The sequence below is a fragment of the Euprymna scolopes genome, chromosome 22 (assembly GCF_053919585.1).
Source record: "Euprymna scolopes isolate OS-2025 chromosome 22, ASM5391958v1, whole genome shotgun sequence".
NCBI classification, from domain to species: domain Eukaryota; kingdom Metazoa; phylum Mollusca; class Cephalopoda; order Sepiida; family Sepiolidae; genus Euprymna; species Euprymna scolopes.
Window position 1 is genome coordinate 7,511,341 of NC_136503.1, and position 19,991 is coordinate 7,531,331.

Sequence of the window (19,991 nt, forward strand, 5' to 3'; positions counted from 1 at the left end):
AATAATTTTATTGAATCAATTGTAGATCCTCTACAGGTTGATGTAGACTTTAGTGTATTGCGAGCTAAGTCACTGCGAGGAGGCATGTGAAGCTTTCTCTTGATGCACCGCGATGGGTTTCCGACTAGAGCAGGAGATCAACCGATTTCATTGAAAAAGTATTGGAAGTGTGGAACAGTCGTTGATCCTCATTCAATCCCTGGCAAAGTCGGGTCTCCCTGCTAATTATCCTATAACGTCGAAAATGTCAGGGGAAAATCATCTTTATCTTAATAATATAGAGATGAACCGATGTGGATACGTAAACAAAAACAGAAAATAAATGATTACTAATGGTTCTACTAATCAAACATTAGAAAACTGGGGAGAATGCTAAGTAATATTGATGGAATTTGTGGAACTGCTTCTTATATCACTGCCTTAGTGAAATGAAGATGCTGCTGTCGCGATATCGTTTCATGGAGATGTGTATACATTTCTTATACATAACGATCAATACTCAACCACAATTTGTATCGTTGTCTCACCTACTCACATGGATAAAACACCCTTATTTGAGTAGAGATTTATGAGTTAGCGTGATATTTAGAGAGAGTGACCAACGAGTCAACGGAAAAACAAACTTTTTAGATCATGCCATGTACACATATACAATGCATACTCCCGTCGATTTCAACGCATGAGGTTTACTACAACAACTAAGTTGTTAGGAAATTCGTACAGATTATTTATTTATAGTAGTTAAGGCAAGGTTTTGTATAGACTTAACCACACGTTTTGGCACAACTGCTAATCTCAGTCCGTGAAATGGCTGCCACAAGATAGAGCAGACAATATACCTCAGGATTTTACATCAGAGTGTTCCTTCCCATATATATATATATATATATATATATATATATATATATATATATATATATATACACACCACATAAACACACACACACACACACATATATATATTGTTTTGGATTATTTAAATAATTTCCAACACTATTTATGATGTTTAACCTTTTATTTCATGATCGTTTATTTCATGATCGTTTATTTCATGATCGTTTATTTCATGATCGTTTATGTTGAAATTCATGTTTTGAAACATGATGTAACTCATTAATTTATGACTTCATAACAAAGCTATAATTACTTCAAAATAGACTTAGATGCCCTTTTCTCTTCCCTGCAACCTCTTTCCCACAGAAGAGACGTTGCGAGCCTGTCTCTGCTTTATCCTTATTTTTATACCAAGTTCTCGTTCGAGCTTCAATCTATGGTACTCCCTCCCTAAACTTTCACGAAAAACACTCGTCTAGCCAAAATCACTATCAATAATTTCCCACACTCTTTAACTGTGCCTGAACCTAAACGTAGATTCCATGAACAAAGCTTTTTTTCTGAGAACTGCACGCCTATGAGACTCTCTTCTGTTTGCTTTCAAGCTAACTACAATTTGATTGTCCTCAAGTCCAACGTAAACAAACTCTTGATGAACCGTCCCCCTAAGTAACCCAATTTACAAAATTTCCACTACTTATAATTACTACACTATAATCCCATTGACTAATGTATACCCATTAACCGCTATTCTTGAGTGGCCCCCGGGCCTTGATAAGTGGTGACTCCTTTGTAAAAAAAAACAAAAAAAAAACAACTTATTTTTAAAGTCATCTTATGTTTAAGACCTATTTCTAAGAAAACTTAAATAGCTCAATTCGTAGAACATGTAGATTGAAAATCTCATGGTTTCAGTTTCGATTTTCAATCATGGCATCTGCTTTATTTGCTAAGAATTTATTCTTTAGTATTAATGCAATATTATTTTATGTTCGTTTAACAAAATTGTGAGTAACAGGCAGACATACTTACAAAGAAAATTCACTACACATTATGAGTGGATAGATAGATGAATCCTTTGTTCTGTCCGCTAGAAAGTCAACGGTATTTGCCCAGGGTGACTCACTTAGTGACCAGTGATCAGTGTCCGTTTTAAATCAAGGCCAGCCACAATTAGTGACCGCGGCACTCTGATAACGTTAGCAAGATGGCATCAACTGATATCACGACAGACATCCAACATCTGAAGCACAGAGTAACCAGAATACAAACCGAAAAGCAATGGGTGGTTTATGATTTACAAAAGGTTAAAAGGTTCACATTTATTGGTTTATTTTTGGTGGTGGGGTGTTTAAACACTGTTTGTTAATTTCTGATTTCAAAAACTGGATGCCATCGCCAAGTACAATCTTTCTATGTAACTATAAAATGGCTACTAAAATTATAGCAAGTTCAGATGTAAACGTCAAACGCCAAAATGTAACTCTGACGGAAAAATATAGTCGCTATCTTTTATAAAATAAATTAAAAAGAAGCTAACTACAAGAAAACGATAGGTAAGGCCATTATTGGCGAAAAATTGATAAGTCACAAGTTTGGAAAGCCGGGTTATCATATTTTCTTGTTTAAAGGACTAACTTTAGAATTACAGCACATTAAAAAGAAAAATAAACAAACAAACGTGAAACATCTACAACTATGTGGGAAAATATTCTTTATAAACCATCCGAGAAAAAATTACAAAAGAAAAATTACGAAAGAACGATAACTAAAGTTCAAATCTTCCGTTTTTGAATCACAAACATGTCTCGTCACATGACTCTTGCTTTTCACTTAATCATTAATCTTTATGAATCAATTTTAAGGAAAGCAAATAATCATCTAATTGATATTTCGTAGTGTTGATAATTAAACAATATTGAAGTAACTTTAAAAAATTTAAATAATCGGTAAATGTTCCATGTTTACGATAAAAACGAGATATCAACTATATATATATATATATATATATATATATATATATATATATATATATATATATATATATATATATATATATATATATCCTAAGGTATTTCACGTTCATATGTACATTATCACCTTTCACACGCATTTAGAAAAATGAGATCGACCGATCAGCAAAGGTTGGTGGTTAATTTGATCTCGAAAAGTTAAGCAATTTAAAATAAATTATTCCCAAATCAAACAATATCGTCTTTGAACTAAAACAGTGCAATTTTGAAAAAGTACATTTCAAAAACGAACGTCTGTGTACTTGAAAAACAAATAATTTGCTGCAATTCTAAATCAAGAAAGAATAAGAGATATTCATTTTATTCATTTGAAGAGTATTTAGCTGCTAATGACAATTATCGTGCGGAAGGATAAATAGTCAGTTCTTTTTAATAGTTTTGGCACAGGAAGACATTTATCATTTCAAAAGAGATAATCATTATTAACTGGAGATTATAAAGACTGAACCACGGGTCACATTAGTCATAATTAATTCTTCAGGAAGTTAAACACAAGGTCAAAGGTTGATTTGATGAAAGTGTTTTTGGATTCGAACTTGTCACACCCAGGTTTTTAGTCCACCTCATTAACGCCCATCCTACCCCTGGAGCTATGACTAGTCGTCATTAATCATATGGGATATTTTTTCTGACAACCTCATTTGTATTTATTACTAACATTTCAGCCCGGCGTTGCCCGGGTGTTTGGAGGTGCATGTTGAGCAACAAAAAAAAAAAAAGCGGTCAATTTTTTTAACTTTGATCCCTATTATGATCCCCTTAACATTTACTGTTTTGGGCTCAAATCAAGTTATTAAGTTAGATCCATTTCCAAGGAACCTACATCTAAAGTTTTAAGTGTTTATACCGAAAATTGTCGGGGGAGTTTGGTAGAGTTCTCAAAGGTCAAATCGTTAAACTTTGACCGCTTAACAGCCGAATTTTTTGTTGAAAATGGATTAAAAAGACTTTCCCAAATCTCAGTACCCTGTATATCAAATTTCGAGTCTTTAGACTTAAAATTGAGAGAGTTATTGCGTAGAGAAATGTACACAGACACACAGGCACACCCACAGACACACAGACACATTCACTTTTATAGATATACTAGCATGGGTGCCCGGCGTTGCCCGGGTGTTTGGAGGTGTATGCTGAGCCAAAAAATAAAAACAAAACAAAAAAACTTTTTTAAAACTTTGACTCCTATTATGACCGCTTAAAATGTATTATTTTGGGCTCAAATTGAGTTCTTAAGTTAGATCCATTTCCAAGGAACCTATATCTAAAATATCAAGTGTTTGGACCGAAAATTGTCGGAGGAGTTTGGTAGAGTTCTCAAAGGTCAAATCGTTAAACTTTGACCCCTTAACAGCCAAATTTCTGGCCGAAACCCGATCACATCTATTTTATCAAATCTCAGTACCCTGTATATCAAATTTCGAGTCTGTAGACTAAAAATTGACAGAGTTATTGCGTAGAGAAATGTACACAGACACACAAACAGACAGACAGACACACACAGATACGTTCACTTTTATAGATATATAGATATATAGATTATTTTCACTATGTAAATATATTTCTGTAAAATCCTAACACTGATACAAAATCCAATTACCAACATTTTATTAAATTCAATGCATAAAAGAAAAATCCAATGTGGATTAGTCTTTTATTAGGTTAATTCCTCACAATTGCAAAATTGAATTTAAAAAGTAATTGACTTAAATCAAGAAAAATAAAGACACAATATATACATTGAAAGAAACATGCATTTTTTTTTCTGTTTCAGATTTAAAAAAAAAATCTGTAGATTATGCATATTAACTTATTCGAGCCATTGCGTGTTGTCTACGCAATGACATGTCATAGGAAATAGACTGTGCTTCACGATTTCTTGTTTAATTCATTTTAATATTAATTTTAAATATAATAAATATTTGTAAGATAGTTTATTTTCAAATAAATATGTAAATTTTGATGTTTTCTAAATATGTTAATTTACATATTAAAAATATGTTTATTTACATTTTTTAAAAATACATTTATTTACATATTTTAAAAATATGTTTATGAAAATATTTAAAAAATATGTTTATTTACATTTATTTTGTGTAATTAAATATTTAAAATATGTTTATTTATATTTTTAAAAATGTGTTTATTCATATATATTTTTTACATTAATAAAATATGTGTATTTGGATATCTTTTTTAAAAATATGTTTATTTACATTTTTAAAAAATATGTTTATGAAAATATTTAAAAAATATGTTTATTTACATTTATTTTGTGTAATTAAATATTTAAAATATGTTTATTTATATTTTTAAAAATGTGTTTATTCATATATATTTTTTACATTAATAAAATATGTGTATTTAGATATTTTTTTTAAAAATATGTTTATTTACATTTTTAAAAAATATGTTTATGAAAATATTTTAAAAATATGTTTATTTACATTTATTTTGTGTAATTAAATATTTAAAATATGTTTATATATATTTTTTAAAATATTTTTATTCATATATATGTTTTACATTAGTAAAATATGTGTATTTAGATATTTTTTAAAAAAATATGTTTATTTACATTTTATTTCTAATAATTATGTTTATTAACATATTTTTAAATAAATGTATTTATTTAGATATCTTTAAAAATATGTTGTTGTTTTTTAGTTTTTCAAATAAATATACTAATTTAGATTTTTGAAAAACATATCTATTTAGATATTTTTACATATATATTATTATTTAAACTTTTTTTTTAAACAAATATATTTGAATTTTTCAAATAAATATGATATTTAGATATTTTAAATAAATATTTTTATTTAGATATTTAAAAGCGTCGGTTTATTAAAATATTTAAAAACATGTTTATTTAAATGTTAAAAAGATATAAGATTATTTAAACATTTAAGAAAATGTTTATTCAGATATTTAAAAATATTTTTATTTTAATACTAAATAAAAATATTTTTATTTTAATACTTCATAAAAATATTTTTATTTAAATCTAAAAATATATGTGATTATTTAGATATTTATTACGTGTTTCAGGGAGAATTCAAAACATACTTGAACAAAGTCAGGCAGTGAGACAAACCCTAACCTTCTCTTGAAAGAATTGTTGTCAAGTGAAAACCGTACGTCATCAAAACGAAACTTTATGTAAAAAACTTCAACATTCGATGAAAACAGCAAACAAAAAATAATGGCACTCTTCAAAAAAAGATGGGGGAGAAGCAATACCAGAATAGAGGGTAGTGTCATCAGTATGAATGTTAATTTTCTTTTTAATATTGTCTGGAAGGTCATTTATCTAGAGAAAAAACAGTGTTGTACCTTGAATTGAATTGAATTGAGGGACACCAGCATTGATAGGAAGAGAAAATGAAGATACGCCATTCAGAGGTGCTTTCATCAGAAAGAAAAGACTTAGTAATGCCAAGAATTTTACCACCAATATTATAACCGCAAAGTTTATGTAGAAAATTAAGATGGCCTCGCCTAAATTATCCATAAACCGATAGATCCATGCAGTTACAACAGTTAATAGATTAATTGTTGAACGAAAACCACGAAAACGGAAAATCAATAAAGAATTTCTAGAAAATAAGCATGCTTGCTGTTGACCAACATCTTAAAAACTTTGCTAATAACAGAGAAAAGGTGATGTATAGTTAGGTTAGAGCTATCACCAGCATCGTCCCAACAACAGGCAAACATGACTGAGACTAAACAAAGATTAGAATAACTTCGAGAGGATTGGAGAAAGTTCAACGTTTGAGAAGAAAAACAGGAATCACACCAGGATTGAAAGCCTTAGAATGATTACGAGACCAGCAAGAATTCTAACAACCATGTTTGGAGTAATAATTACAGAATGAAGAGACTGATCAGTTTTTGAAGGGAAATCTGCAACCGAACAAGAATGATTACGAGAAGAATTGTCAGCAAAAAGATAAGCAAAAACATAAGACTTACCCTTAGGAATAATCCAAAAGAGAATGAACAGCAGACTTTTCACTGATAATAAAACTATTATTAATTCTTCAAAAATCACGGATTGTGCGGAGTTGAGATATTTGTTTACATTACATTTACTTTTTTGTGTGTTAGTATTGTCATAGAACATAATAGATCGAGAGGAATTTCGGAAGTTTAGCAGTCCGACGGAGTAAACTATTGAAGTATAAGGCTTTCCGGTATCTACGGACTTCAACAGTGAAGGGGTGGGATTTTGATGCTAATCAGGTTAGTCGAGAGTATGTACGTTGCGAGGCAACATGTGCTGTAAATCTATCAGAGCACATTTCATTAAATGATGTATAGATATTTGAAGTTTGAATTTAAAAAAAAATACAAATAAAATAACTGAATTCGGTATTAAATGACCCCCCCACACACACAAAAAAAAGGATTGAAATGCTGACAAAACAACCTTTTGAGATGAGATAGCGTTACGAATCCATTGAAAACAGCTAGACAGCCTCAGAAATTGCTATCTAGTAGGCATTGCTAACTCTTCTGAAAAATTGTCTAGAAGCCTTCGAACTATCCCGACGATACAAACTGAAGTAATAATTACGATGGGCAATGATAGAAGCACAAACAAATTAACTCCAGAAAGGACAATGAGCTTTGGTTTGAAACATTGACATGAGGAATAAAGGTTTCGATTCCAGCAAGAAGGCAGTCAGTAAACTGCTTAGCAACAACATTCGGAGACATGCAAAAAAGGACCCCATGGAATGTCATACAGAAATCTGCAAACTCCATTCCAATCAATCTCACTGTAGTTAAATGTCTTCCAATTGAAGAGACGATCAATTGAAGACTTCACGGAAAACTCAATCTTCAATATCAACAATAACATGATCAGAAGGAGAGGAGGAATATGAGTGTGAAAAAGATCAAGTAAAGATGGTTGATGAAGGCCATTGTCAGGGAAGCATGTAAGGAAGATGGCAATTTGTGACACGTCATAAAACAAAAAAGACAGATTTCATCAACAAATAATAAAGTTTGTAACAGAAGTATTTGTTGCTGTTATATTGCAAGATAACAATTAAAATATTGATAGTGTAACATTCTGACATAACTAAATAGTTCAAAAACGTACTTCAGTTGCCATATATATATATATATATATATATATATATATATATATATATATATATATATATATATATATATATATATATATATTACTTTAAACAAAATAGCTGGCAAAACCTGAGGGACCCTTTTCATCAACAGACTCATCAGGAGTTAATGGTTGACATAAAATAAATAAATAAATAAAATAACTCGCAAGAATAGACTTATGGGGTATACGTGTAAATTTTACCGAGGGAGACGGGGGGGGGGGGAGTCCAGCGTGTGCCAATGTGTATAAAACGGAGTGTTTTAGGGTTTTGCATGGGGTTGACTCTCAAAATCACTTGCGGATTTTGGAGTCAGTCTCTATTCTCATACGCGGACCGTCTCTTTGTCGACAGAAGGTGTTCGTCAGATCATTAGACTTATCTGGGGATATATTTTAACTCTCCCCTTGCCCTACTTGTACATATATTTTATATTATTGTAAATATTTTATTCCTATTCAAACCCGATTTTTCCCCTCACCCTCGGTAAAATTTACACGTGTTCCCCATAAGTCTGTTCTTGCGAGTTATTTTATTTATTTGCTTATTTGATGGTCAACGATTAACTCCTGATGAGTCTGTTGATGGAAGGGGGCCCTTCAGTTTTGCCGGCCATTTTGTTTAAAGTAATGTGTAAGTGCTGTACTATAAAACATATATATATATATATATATATATATATATATATATATATATATATATATAATTATTTTTTTGCTATAATAATTAAATATCTAAAATAATATATATATTAAATACTTAAATAATATATATATATACACATATATATGCACATATATATACACATATATATACACACATATATATACACACACATATATATACACATACATATACATATATATACATATATATACACATATATATACAGATATATATACACATATGATGATGATTGCAACGTCTTGTCAGACGAGTGCCATTCCCTCAGACACTTAAAGTCCATGAGCCGAAATGCCTGAGGGAGTATCTATACAAAGATGATGTTACAGAGTCTTAGCTTTCTACGACAGCTAAGTCTCTCTCTCGATTCAAAAATGTGGAGATCCAGCAAAAAGCAAGAGCAAGATAGCCAGCACAAATTAAACTGCAAACCAGCTTAATGCGGGTACTGGTCTACCGCTTTATGTTTTTTTTTAAATCAGAGATTTGCTTCTCTTAGAAAGCTTACGGGAGCCCTCTCCACCCCAACACATATATACATACACACAATTATACACGGTGCTAGTTGGCCGTTGATCCAGAAAAAGGGTTCATTCGCCCTTTGGAAGGTCTTGTTTTTAATCCTTCAGGGAGACTAGCCGCCCTCCTCACCAAACAAGTCTGGTGGGGGAACTAATTTAGTCGCCGGTGACCCGACCACGAGGCAGATAGTACTGCGTTACATGGTACCAGTAGCATATTACATGACCTGACCATAATATATACATAAATATATGCATATATATATATATATATATATATATATATATATATATATATATATATATATATATATATATATATATATATAATTCGTTTTTAAAGCCAAAGACAATGCGGGGAAAGACAGGAATTATGAAAGTAAAGAAATTCCGGTCTTTCCCCGTATTGTCTTTGGCTTTTAAAAAAATTCTATATATTTCTTCACCAACAATGCTTCAAGCAAACTACTACCTACCCTCTCTCTCTCTCTCTCTCTCTATATATATATATATATATATATATATATATATATATATATATATATATATATATATATATATATATATATATATATATAGAGCTTAACAATGCAAGAATGTACAAATAATAAATAATTCAATAATATTCTTTTATTTACCTGACTGTAGATGTTGCTTTTTCTTTTCTTTTCTTTTGTTCAACTGTAGATGTTAAATTATTTATGATGTGTTTATTTATCTGCTTAAACGACTGTACATGTCCTTTTATTCGTTAAACAATGCTTCAAGCATACGACGACATAATTCTCATCTATCTATCTCTCTCTCTCTCTCTCTCTTTCTCTCTCTCTCTGTCTCTCTCTCTCTCTCTTTCTCTCTCTCTCTGTCTCTCTCTCTCTCTCTCTCTCTCTCTCTATATATATATATATATATATATATATATATATATAAAACAACAAATACTGCAGGAAGGAATATTTTGATACATGACAACAAGTCACAAGAAATACTGTAGTGCAAGTTGTTTACGTAAAATAATGATACACATGACAACAAATACTGACATTACAAGTATAGTGCAACAACATACTTTATACTTTACATGCTACACTATCAAACATAATAGTTTTTGAAATACAGTAGATGCCCGTTTCTTACGTATAATTACAGTAATTAGCACAGCATTGCGAGATATGATAACAACAATAAATACTGCAACAGATATTCCGGTTGGAACGTTGAAATATGCAACAACAAATAATACATGAAATACTGTACATGCTTGCATATAACACTGAGAAATATTGCAGTCGCAACAATCTGTAATATTACAACAACAAATACTGCAAGTGCAACATTCTTATATATGTATGTGTGTGTGTGTGGTTGTGTATAATGTATATATATATATGTATATATATATATATATATATATATATATATATATATATATATATATATATATATACATACTCATGCAGCATTTGATTTTCTTAAATAGTCACCCATTTTAATACTAACCTTATCTTCACTGTATTAAAATTTGTGACCGTTTGCGAATACCAGATATTGTATGTGCTCTCCGTTTATATCGTCATTGTGTTCAGATGTCCTGGACTTCCCCTTGCCACTTAAATTAGGATGAATATGATTGGGGATTATTTTTTTCACAGTGATCACCACTTATCAAGGCCCGGAAGCCACTCAGGGATAAGGGTTATTGCAAGTACATTACGTTAGTGTGGAGATTTGATGAAGTGTTTACTTAAGGGGGCGGTTCATTAGGAATTTGTTAACGTTGGACTTGAACACATCCAAATTGTAGTCCGGTGGGAAGCAGGCAGACGGAACAGAGTTCCACAGGTGTGCAGTTCTAAGAAAGAAGCTTTGTTCATGGAATCCGCGTTTTGGTTTAGGCACAGACATAGAGTGGGGGAAATTGTGCAACCCTTGCTTCACAATTAAGCGCACAGTCATCCTTACAGGGCGTATCTATTGTCTTTTTCGATTGAACGGATTTCATATTAATGATACAACACACACACACACACACACACACACACACACACACACACACACACACACACACACACACACACACACATATATATATAAAATTGTAAAAACTAGTTAACCCAAACATTTACTCACCTCTGATCCAATGGAATCGATGTAAGATCTTCCCGATCCTCGAGATCTGTGTTCGCAAGGAAAAGCAATCGTTCTGAACTTTCTTCGTCTAAATCGTCCTCGGAGCCACTGTCGTCTGTAAAAAGAAAAGTCAATTTGTACGGATCGAAATTAACTTGAGTGTTGTGCCAGGTTTCACTGACACCCGCCATTTTCTTGGGGAGGGGGGCGGTCATCTTTGATTAATTTATGCTTGTCAAAAAACAAAACAAAAAAAAACTTGAAGGAGAAAGTAGAATTTTTTTTCTAGTGGGAATAAAAATGAACATTGTTTACATCTCGTTGCAATTAAATTATCGGTCCGATAACGAGCATTAGGTGTTTTCCATATTCGTGACCATTGAGAGATACATTACGAAAATTAAACATATACACGTGTGTATATGTGTGTGCGTATATATATATATATATATATATATATATATATATATATATATATATATATATATATATATATAATTTATATAGTCATAAAATATATTAACTCTGAAGGTCCAGCAGAATACTAACGACAAATTTAAACGTTAATATTTTTAATAGTAATATTTTTAAAATTAAATTGTTCCTTATAATTATTCTTATGAAATTGATTTCGCAAATTTGTTTCATATGTATTTAATAAAATCGTGACGTCACTTGTTTAGTAGTTAAACTACACGGATTAAAGCTATTTCAATATGGCCGCCCAAGTTTCGAAATGAGTCGGATTCATCGGATATCGTTTTGTTTCCAGATACGTCCTCACATATCCATGGAATTGCTTCCGTTCACTGACAGTCAATCGCCACGTTTGAATTGAATCGGTCACGACTCGGGTTGAAATAGAATTTTCATCGCCATGCGCACAATTGCAGATCGTCGCATTGAAGGAATATCCGATTGTGTTACGTTAGAGAGATTCTTATGTCTGTAAACTGTTGCGTATTGACTTTCAAAAAGGTTTATGAAAAAAAAAAAAAAAAAAAAACAATGAAGGAAGAAAGAAAAGAAAAATTCCTACCTGTTTTTATCAAATAGAAAGGCTACGAAATATAAGGTTACGTAGACTTTGATATTTAGATGATTTTTTTCGCTTTGATAACAAGGTTAATTGTGATAATTGTCAGATAACAGTGCCACTCGAATCTCCCATGAACAACTAACTTTACTTTTCAAACAAGTTAATATGTACCAAATAATTACATTTACGTTAAGTCGTGCGAGTGAAGGTAGTGTGTATTGTTTTTTGTAAATCGACTGCACAGAAACGAATTGAAATAATATTTAAATTAAGTCGACCACAACGCATGAAAACATGGCCGCCAATCCTTGTCACGATTTCATAATTTTGAATAGGAAATCTGTGTGGGAAGTGGCAATAGTTGTTTTTTTTTTTTTTTTTCAGAAGGGGAGCGGGGAAATCACTCGAGATAAGGTACATAACATGGAGCCACTTGATGTAAGGGGCTAAAAATATACTACTTCAAGGTCAAAAACTTGCCAACGATAAGTGTTAGACGGAATAGATTCCGACCTAGAAAACAGCAATTCTTCCCTCTTTGTCAGAAACATCACTAAAGGACAAAATAAAGGAAGCGAGAGTTACAAGATCATGGAACAGTAAACCAAACATCCACTTTCCACTCTCGAATTTCAAATTTAAATGATTGCAAAAAACAAAATTTTTTAATATTTTCCGAAAAAAATAAATCCAAACACATGTTTGAATATTTAGTTTGCATATTTATATGGTCATTCACATCACATACTGCTTTGCTGTATCACAGTTCTTTAGTGTGTCTCGATCAGCGAGTGCTTCAAAACGACATCGAAGTCTCAGTTGTCTAGTCAACTGTCAGTCACAAGCCATTAATTAGTAAGTTAAATCTCAATGTTTACATGAACAGTTTAGCAGACACAACAACTTAATGACGACTGGACGATTCAGTTGAAAGTGTTCGCGAATTAATCTATCCATCTATCTATCTATCTATCTCTCATATATATATATATATATATATATATATATATATATATATATATATATATATATATATATATATATATACTAGCAAAAGTACCCGTCGTTGACTGAGTTCAAAAACAGCCTACAGAAAATGGACTCTGATTTATGAAAGTATGATAGGTTATGAAAAGGAAGGGTTGTAAAGAGATAGTTTCGAATTTGGGGGTATCAAAACCAAAGCAAAATATAATGAAAGTAAAAATAAAATAGATAAAACGCATAATTTATTATACCATACCTGTTCACACTGAAACACTTATCACAATATTCTGTGGATCTATATTAAAAAACCTTGTTAAACTTTGTGACATATTTCCATTCTGTGGAGGTCAGGTGCGAACGAACACCCCATAATTTTATTATACCATATTTCTTCAAACTGAAACATAATTATCAAAGTATACTTACGCAGATAGATATGAAAAGTCTTTATTAAAGTTTGTGCCTATTTCCATTCTATGGAGGCCAGGCGCGAACGCAGACCCCACAATTTTATTATACCATCCCTATTTAAGTTAAAACATACTTATCAAAGTATTCTTAAGTACATCTATATCAAAAACACTTGTAAACGTTTTTTTTTTTTTTTCATTTTTAATTTTTCTATTTCCATGCTTTGTGGACCAGGCGCGTACGCTGACCCCACAATTTTAATGAACCGCCGTTCTGCCAGATCAAACATACCCATTCCTGTGTCTCGATACATTTTCTATCATTATATGTAATCAGTTTTTTAAAATAGTCAACCATATAAGAGCCTATTCGTGACCACACACACACACACACACACACAGCTTTATATATATATATATATATATATATATATATATATATATATATATATATTTCAGTATATTCCGGGATTACATAGATCGTATCAGTAATAAAAGATTCATATAGTTTTTTTTTTTATATAAATAAGGAACCTTAAAATAGTATGCGGCAAAATTTGAGCTCAGTTAGATTTTTTAGTTTACAAATTACAGTTATTTAAGCGAGCCTATTTTTAAACATTTTCAAAAACGGCTAATAATTTTATTTTCGTGTGTTGACAAAGTATTACTTTCTGATGGAAAAAAATACTGTTCAGGCAAAGCAATAGTTTCATAGATATTATTCGGACTCTGCCTCATATAACGGATAAGATGTGCTACCTTAACTCGTATAGAAACAAATGATGCCAAAAACACATGCGCCCAAGTTCACAACAGTTGTCTCAGAAAATATTTTTAAAAGCCCACATACTTGCTTTGACCAATTGAAAATTGAAATTGTGTGGGATAGCAGAGGATTTAATGATAATAAAAGGCAGTGCATTCAGGATTATGTTAAAGTGGGTCTCGCGTTTGCTTACAGTTGATAAAAAATCACAACGCTTAAGAGCACTGTTTGGAACTGTTTTTTCACACAACAAAACGTTTTTGCGTTAATTTTTTTTTTTTACATGGGGTCACCACTTATCAAGGCCCGAAGGCCACTCAGGGATAAGGTTTATTGCGTGTACAGTAATCAATGAGATAGTATTGTAGTAATCATTAGTATTGGAGGTTTTAATAGAGTGTCTTACTTAAGGGGGCAGTTTGTCAGGAGTTTGTTTATGTTGGACTTGAAGACGTCCAAGTTGTAGTCAGTTGGGAAACAGGCAAGCGGCAGAGAGTTCCACTGGAGTGCACTTCTAAGAAAGAAGCTTTGTTCATGGAATCTACGTTTGGATTTAGGCACAGATAATGAGTGGGGAAAATTATTGACAGTAGTTTCAGCCAGACGGGTGTTTCTCGTGAAACATGAATCGGCCATTTTCCTCAGAAGTTTGAGTGATCAACGACCAATGAGACAAACATGAGCAAGGTTTTAGCCTCCGCATTTTGGGCAACAAACTATTGTGCTCATTGCTTACCTTAAGAAACGCGTACCCGATTATGGTCATTGAGTTTACAGTTGTTTAAAATAATCTTTTAATCAAAGGTAATTTATCATAAAGCACAATTTTTTCTTTACAACTTTTGAGCAAGACGTTAACATAAAGGTTCGCCAAAAGCACAAGTAATCAAAAGTTTATTTACTCCTGACTCTAAAAATAAAATTTATTGGCGGTTGTGTAAAGATCAAAAGAATAAAAAATAAAACGGGTGTAAATAAAAGCAATCTCGTCGAACAAGCCAAAAATGCACACACGCACGCGCGTACACACACACACATACACACACACACACACACACACACACACACATATATGAGTTAAAAAAAAAACAATACAAATTTAGCCCAACCTCATTATAAATTTATTTCAACTCTCTCATGCTTTTTCAAATTAGGAGAGTTAGTCACGTTAACGTTTGACTTGTGTAAAATGTATTGATTAAAAACAAGGGGTAAAAGCAATTTCGTTTTTTTTCTCCTTTTGTTTGGTGTTTTCTTTTAATTCAAAGGAAAACATTTAAAAGTTTCTCAATTTAACAAAAAAAAATATGTTTACATTTAAAAATTGCGCCCCCCCTTAATGCGCTTTACATGTTGAGACCATTATATGAATACACTGAAAAGTAAACAGGTATTTTAGAAATTAGAGAGGAGTGTTTTGGTATTTTTTACTATGAGGTAGCCAATTATCAAGGCCGAGAGGCCACTCGAGGATAAAGATTAGACACCACAGTGATGCTTGATACTGGTGGAAATTGGGTTAGATTTGATTATTTAAGAGGGCGGCTCAACAAGAATGTGTAATTTATCCAAATATTAAAGCGCATTCGTTTATAAATTTCATAGTGAACCACCTTTCTAAACCAGTTATGCTCTTTTCTGTATTCCTTTTGGGTTAGTTTCGTGCAATTGCCTGATGTAGCTTACTGCTTCGTCCCTGTGTTTACGAAGTCTACATTCACTATTTACCATTTTCATGGGTTTGTCTACTTTGCACATTCAGGTCAAACGTATAACAGTGTGGAAAAATGTGTTAAAATAAGTTGGTTAAGTACTGTGTCGTCATAGAGATAGACAACACAAAGAGCTCGCATTGATCGAGTGGATTTGAATGGGCACCTCATAAATGAAATCATTAAATATTGACTTTCCTCATTTAAATAGGAATTAACTGTGGACCATTACCAGGGAGTCGCCGACATGGTTCCGTGGTCGTCACTGAGTTCACACGCTAAGTATGTTCTACAACAGAGGACATAAGTTTCCGACCACCGGGGTACATGCGGCCAGCGAACTTTCTGTGAATCACGGCAAAATATTATTTATGGAAATCGCTCCAGCCAAGGCATGAAGCCACTTGATGTAATGAACAAAAACAAAAACAACAAAAAAAACTGCTTCTTTAAGGTCACGAACTAAGCAAGGTTAGTGTTAGATTGATATACTTTTGAGACAGAAATTATCAATTTTTCCCCTTATGTCAGAAATAACACTCATGGAATGTGAGGACTAAAGGAGAAAATAAGTAAAGCACGAGCTTCTAGGCTGCGAAAATAAACACAAGATCCATTTTTTACTCCCATTAAATCATTTTCGTGATTATGTCTGAAAATAACGGAACTGATGTCAAAACTAATTCATTTCAATTCCAAAATGACGTGGATTTCTCTTGAAATTAATCAATCTTCTACCTCCAATCTAATGCAATTTCTTCATTCTTTTATCCGGTGCTGGCAAGATATACCTGGATTGCTCAATCAGTTCCATCAATACAGAATTCTTAATGGTTTTTCCATCTCCAAAACAAGTCCCGTTGATGATCTTGGGTGTAGAGAAAAAACAAAAAAAAATCATAAGGAACAAAATCGGCTGAATATGAAGGATGTTTCGGTGAAGCGATGTTGTCTTTTGCCCAAAACTTCCAAATGTTTTTTTTTTTTTTTTTTTTTTTTTTTTTACTTATGTTCACCCCAAATGAGGTACATCGCCACTTGGGCGTAAGGGGCTACTAATTGGGGTCATGCCTAAGAAAGATTAACAAGAGTGTTGCTTTGCGTTACAGTTGCACTTCTGTATATCAGGACAGCCAGAGAAGCAGATAGCAGTAAGGAAATGCCAAAGTCTAGCTGTTTGAGGGAATAAACTATTAGAGTAGAAAGCTTTCTGACATTTATGCCCATCAACGGAGAAGGGGTGTGATTTTGTTGCTAAGCGGGTTTGTCGGGGATATATGTACGTCGAGGGGGCACAAGTGCAATGAGTTCATCAGAGGTCATTCCATTAAAATACTTATAAAAGAGGCACAGGGATGCAACATTGCAATGACGGGACCGGGGTTTGGGTGCAGGGTGTTATGTGCAGGTGCATTGTTATGGTAAGAAAGAAAGGCAAATATAAACGAAAGCGTGTGATAAAAATGCAACGATTGCAGGAAGCCAAGATTGAATTTAAACAATCCCAAGATATTTTCGATGATCGATGTTCGATCTCTTTTTCATACATATTTCTCATATAAACCTTTTAGGTCGACCACATATATCGATTCATTATTACTGATTAGTAAAAAATAAGGATATAGTATTAGACTAGACTTAGTATTAGGCAATGAATTATTATATTACGTTTCTGAATTTTTGAGATGATTGATTTGTATTATTTAGATTCTTCGATCTACTGTTCTCGTCTTAAGTGTATTTTCACAACGTTTCGATTGATGTAACTTCCGATCTTCTTCAGGTGTATCTTTTTAATTCGGGAATCTTTCTATCGAACTTGGAAATCTGCACGGAATTTCGAACTGAACGTTTTATTTAATCAACGTGGGTTAGTATATTCTCGTTCCGTCAGCAACGACTGGGTAGAAGTCCTAAGTAATTCGAAAATTATATTTTGAGTGTACACTTCGACATCCAGAAGAATGTAATTTACAACTGAATTTATAAATGTATATATAAATTTATAAATGTATGTATAAATTTATAAATGACTGTATAAATTTATAAATGTATATATAAATTTATAAATGTATGTATAGATTTATAAATGACTGTATAAATTTATAAATGTATATATAAATTTATAAATGTATGTATAGATTTATAAATGACTGTATAAATTTATAAATGTATGTATAAATTTATAAATGACTGTATAAATTTATAAATGTATATATAAATTTATAAATGTATGTATAAATTTATAAATGACTGTATAAATTTATAAATGTATATATAAATTTATAAATGTATATATAAATTTATAAATGTATGTATAAATTTATAAATGTATGTATGAATTTATAAAATACTTGATGAAATTCAGTTGTAAGTCACATTTTTTTTGGATGTTAAAGGTTCAATCCTCAATGCCATTTGTTGCATTAATTTGAAGAAAATGTAATTTGTTTTTATGGTCAGCAGAAAGAGAATATCTTGTTTTAAAAAGACTTAAATTGATACAATTTTAAATAAAAAAACAATTTGTTTCTAAATTTTTGAGATGAAGATTGATTATTCATATGATTTGGATTATTCGGACTACTATTCTCATCTTGAGTTATTTTTACAATAATAATGAATGGCGGATAGATCATCTATTAAGCAAATCTAGTATATAGTTAACATAACACAGGAACCATTAATTATAAATAAGTTATAATAATAATAATAATAATAATAATAATATATATATATATATATATATATATATATATATATATATATATATATATATATATATATATATAAATATATAATTAAGTTGCAATAAAAAATATATAGATATAAGAGGCGTATCATATATACCTCTAACCTGGTATATATATATTTGTATGTCAGGTCATGTCATATGCTACTGGTACCATGTAACCCAGTAATACCTGCCTCATGGTCGGGTTATCGGCGACTAAACTGGTTCCCCTACCAAACTTGTTTGGTGAGGAGGGCGGCTAGTCTCCCTGAAGGATTAAAAACAAGACCTTCCAAAGGGCGAATGAACCTTTTTTCTGCCAACTAACATCGTGTATATTTGTGTGTGTATATGTGTGTTGGGGTGGAGAGGGCTCCAGTAAGCCGTGGTGAAGGCAACCTTTCTAGGAGAAGCAAATCTCTGATTTAAAAAACCATAAAGCGGAAAACCAGTACCCGCATTAAGCTGGTTTGCAGTGTAACTTGTTGCTGGCTATCTTGCTCTTGCTTGTTGCTGGATCTCAACATTTTGAACCGAGAGAGAGACTTAGCTGTCGTAGAAAGCTAAGACTCTGTAACATCATCTTTGTATAGATACTACCTCAGGCATTTGTCTATTAAAATGGTCCTGTGACGATGGAAGTTATTTTTGGGCTCATGGACTTTAAGTGTCTGAGGGAGTGGCACTCGTCTTACAAACGTTGCAATCACCATCATCATACATATATATATATAAACTAGCAGTTAAGCCCGGCTTTGCTCGGGTCTTATGTGCTGTTAATAATTTTATGCGCATATGTATATATTAATAAAGTGTGAATACGTATGGTAATGCCTTTCTATATTATAGGCTTCCTTAACATACCAAGTTGGTAGAGGTTGATTTTTTAAAAACTTTGACTCCAATTTGACCCCTTAACATTTTTGTTTTGGGCTCAAATTAAATTAATATGTTTGACCCATGTCAGTACATGTAAATTTTCAAGTATTTAGATCCAAAA

General features: G+C 31.8%; 1 protein-coding gene across 3 annotated transcripts in view; it reads right to left on the reverse strand.

The window, feature by feature from the left end:
- LOC145243876 (solute carrier organic anion transporter family member 4A1-like) overlaps window positions 1–19,991 on the reverse strand; it is a 297,463-nt gene that overhangs the window by 123,814 nt on the left and 153,658 nt on the right. For 2 of the 3 annotated variants that reach the window (XM_080106950.1, XM_080106949.1), the window contains exon 2: window positions 11,341–11,455. In XM_080106950.1, coding sequence (XP_079963076.1) covers window positions 11,341–11,455 — 115 coding nt within the window. Of the gene's footprint in view, window positions 1–11,340; window positions 11,456–12,379; window positions 12,609–19,991 lie in introns of those variants that run through there. The other variant, XM_080106953.1, reaches the window with a different exon arrangement.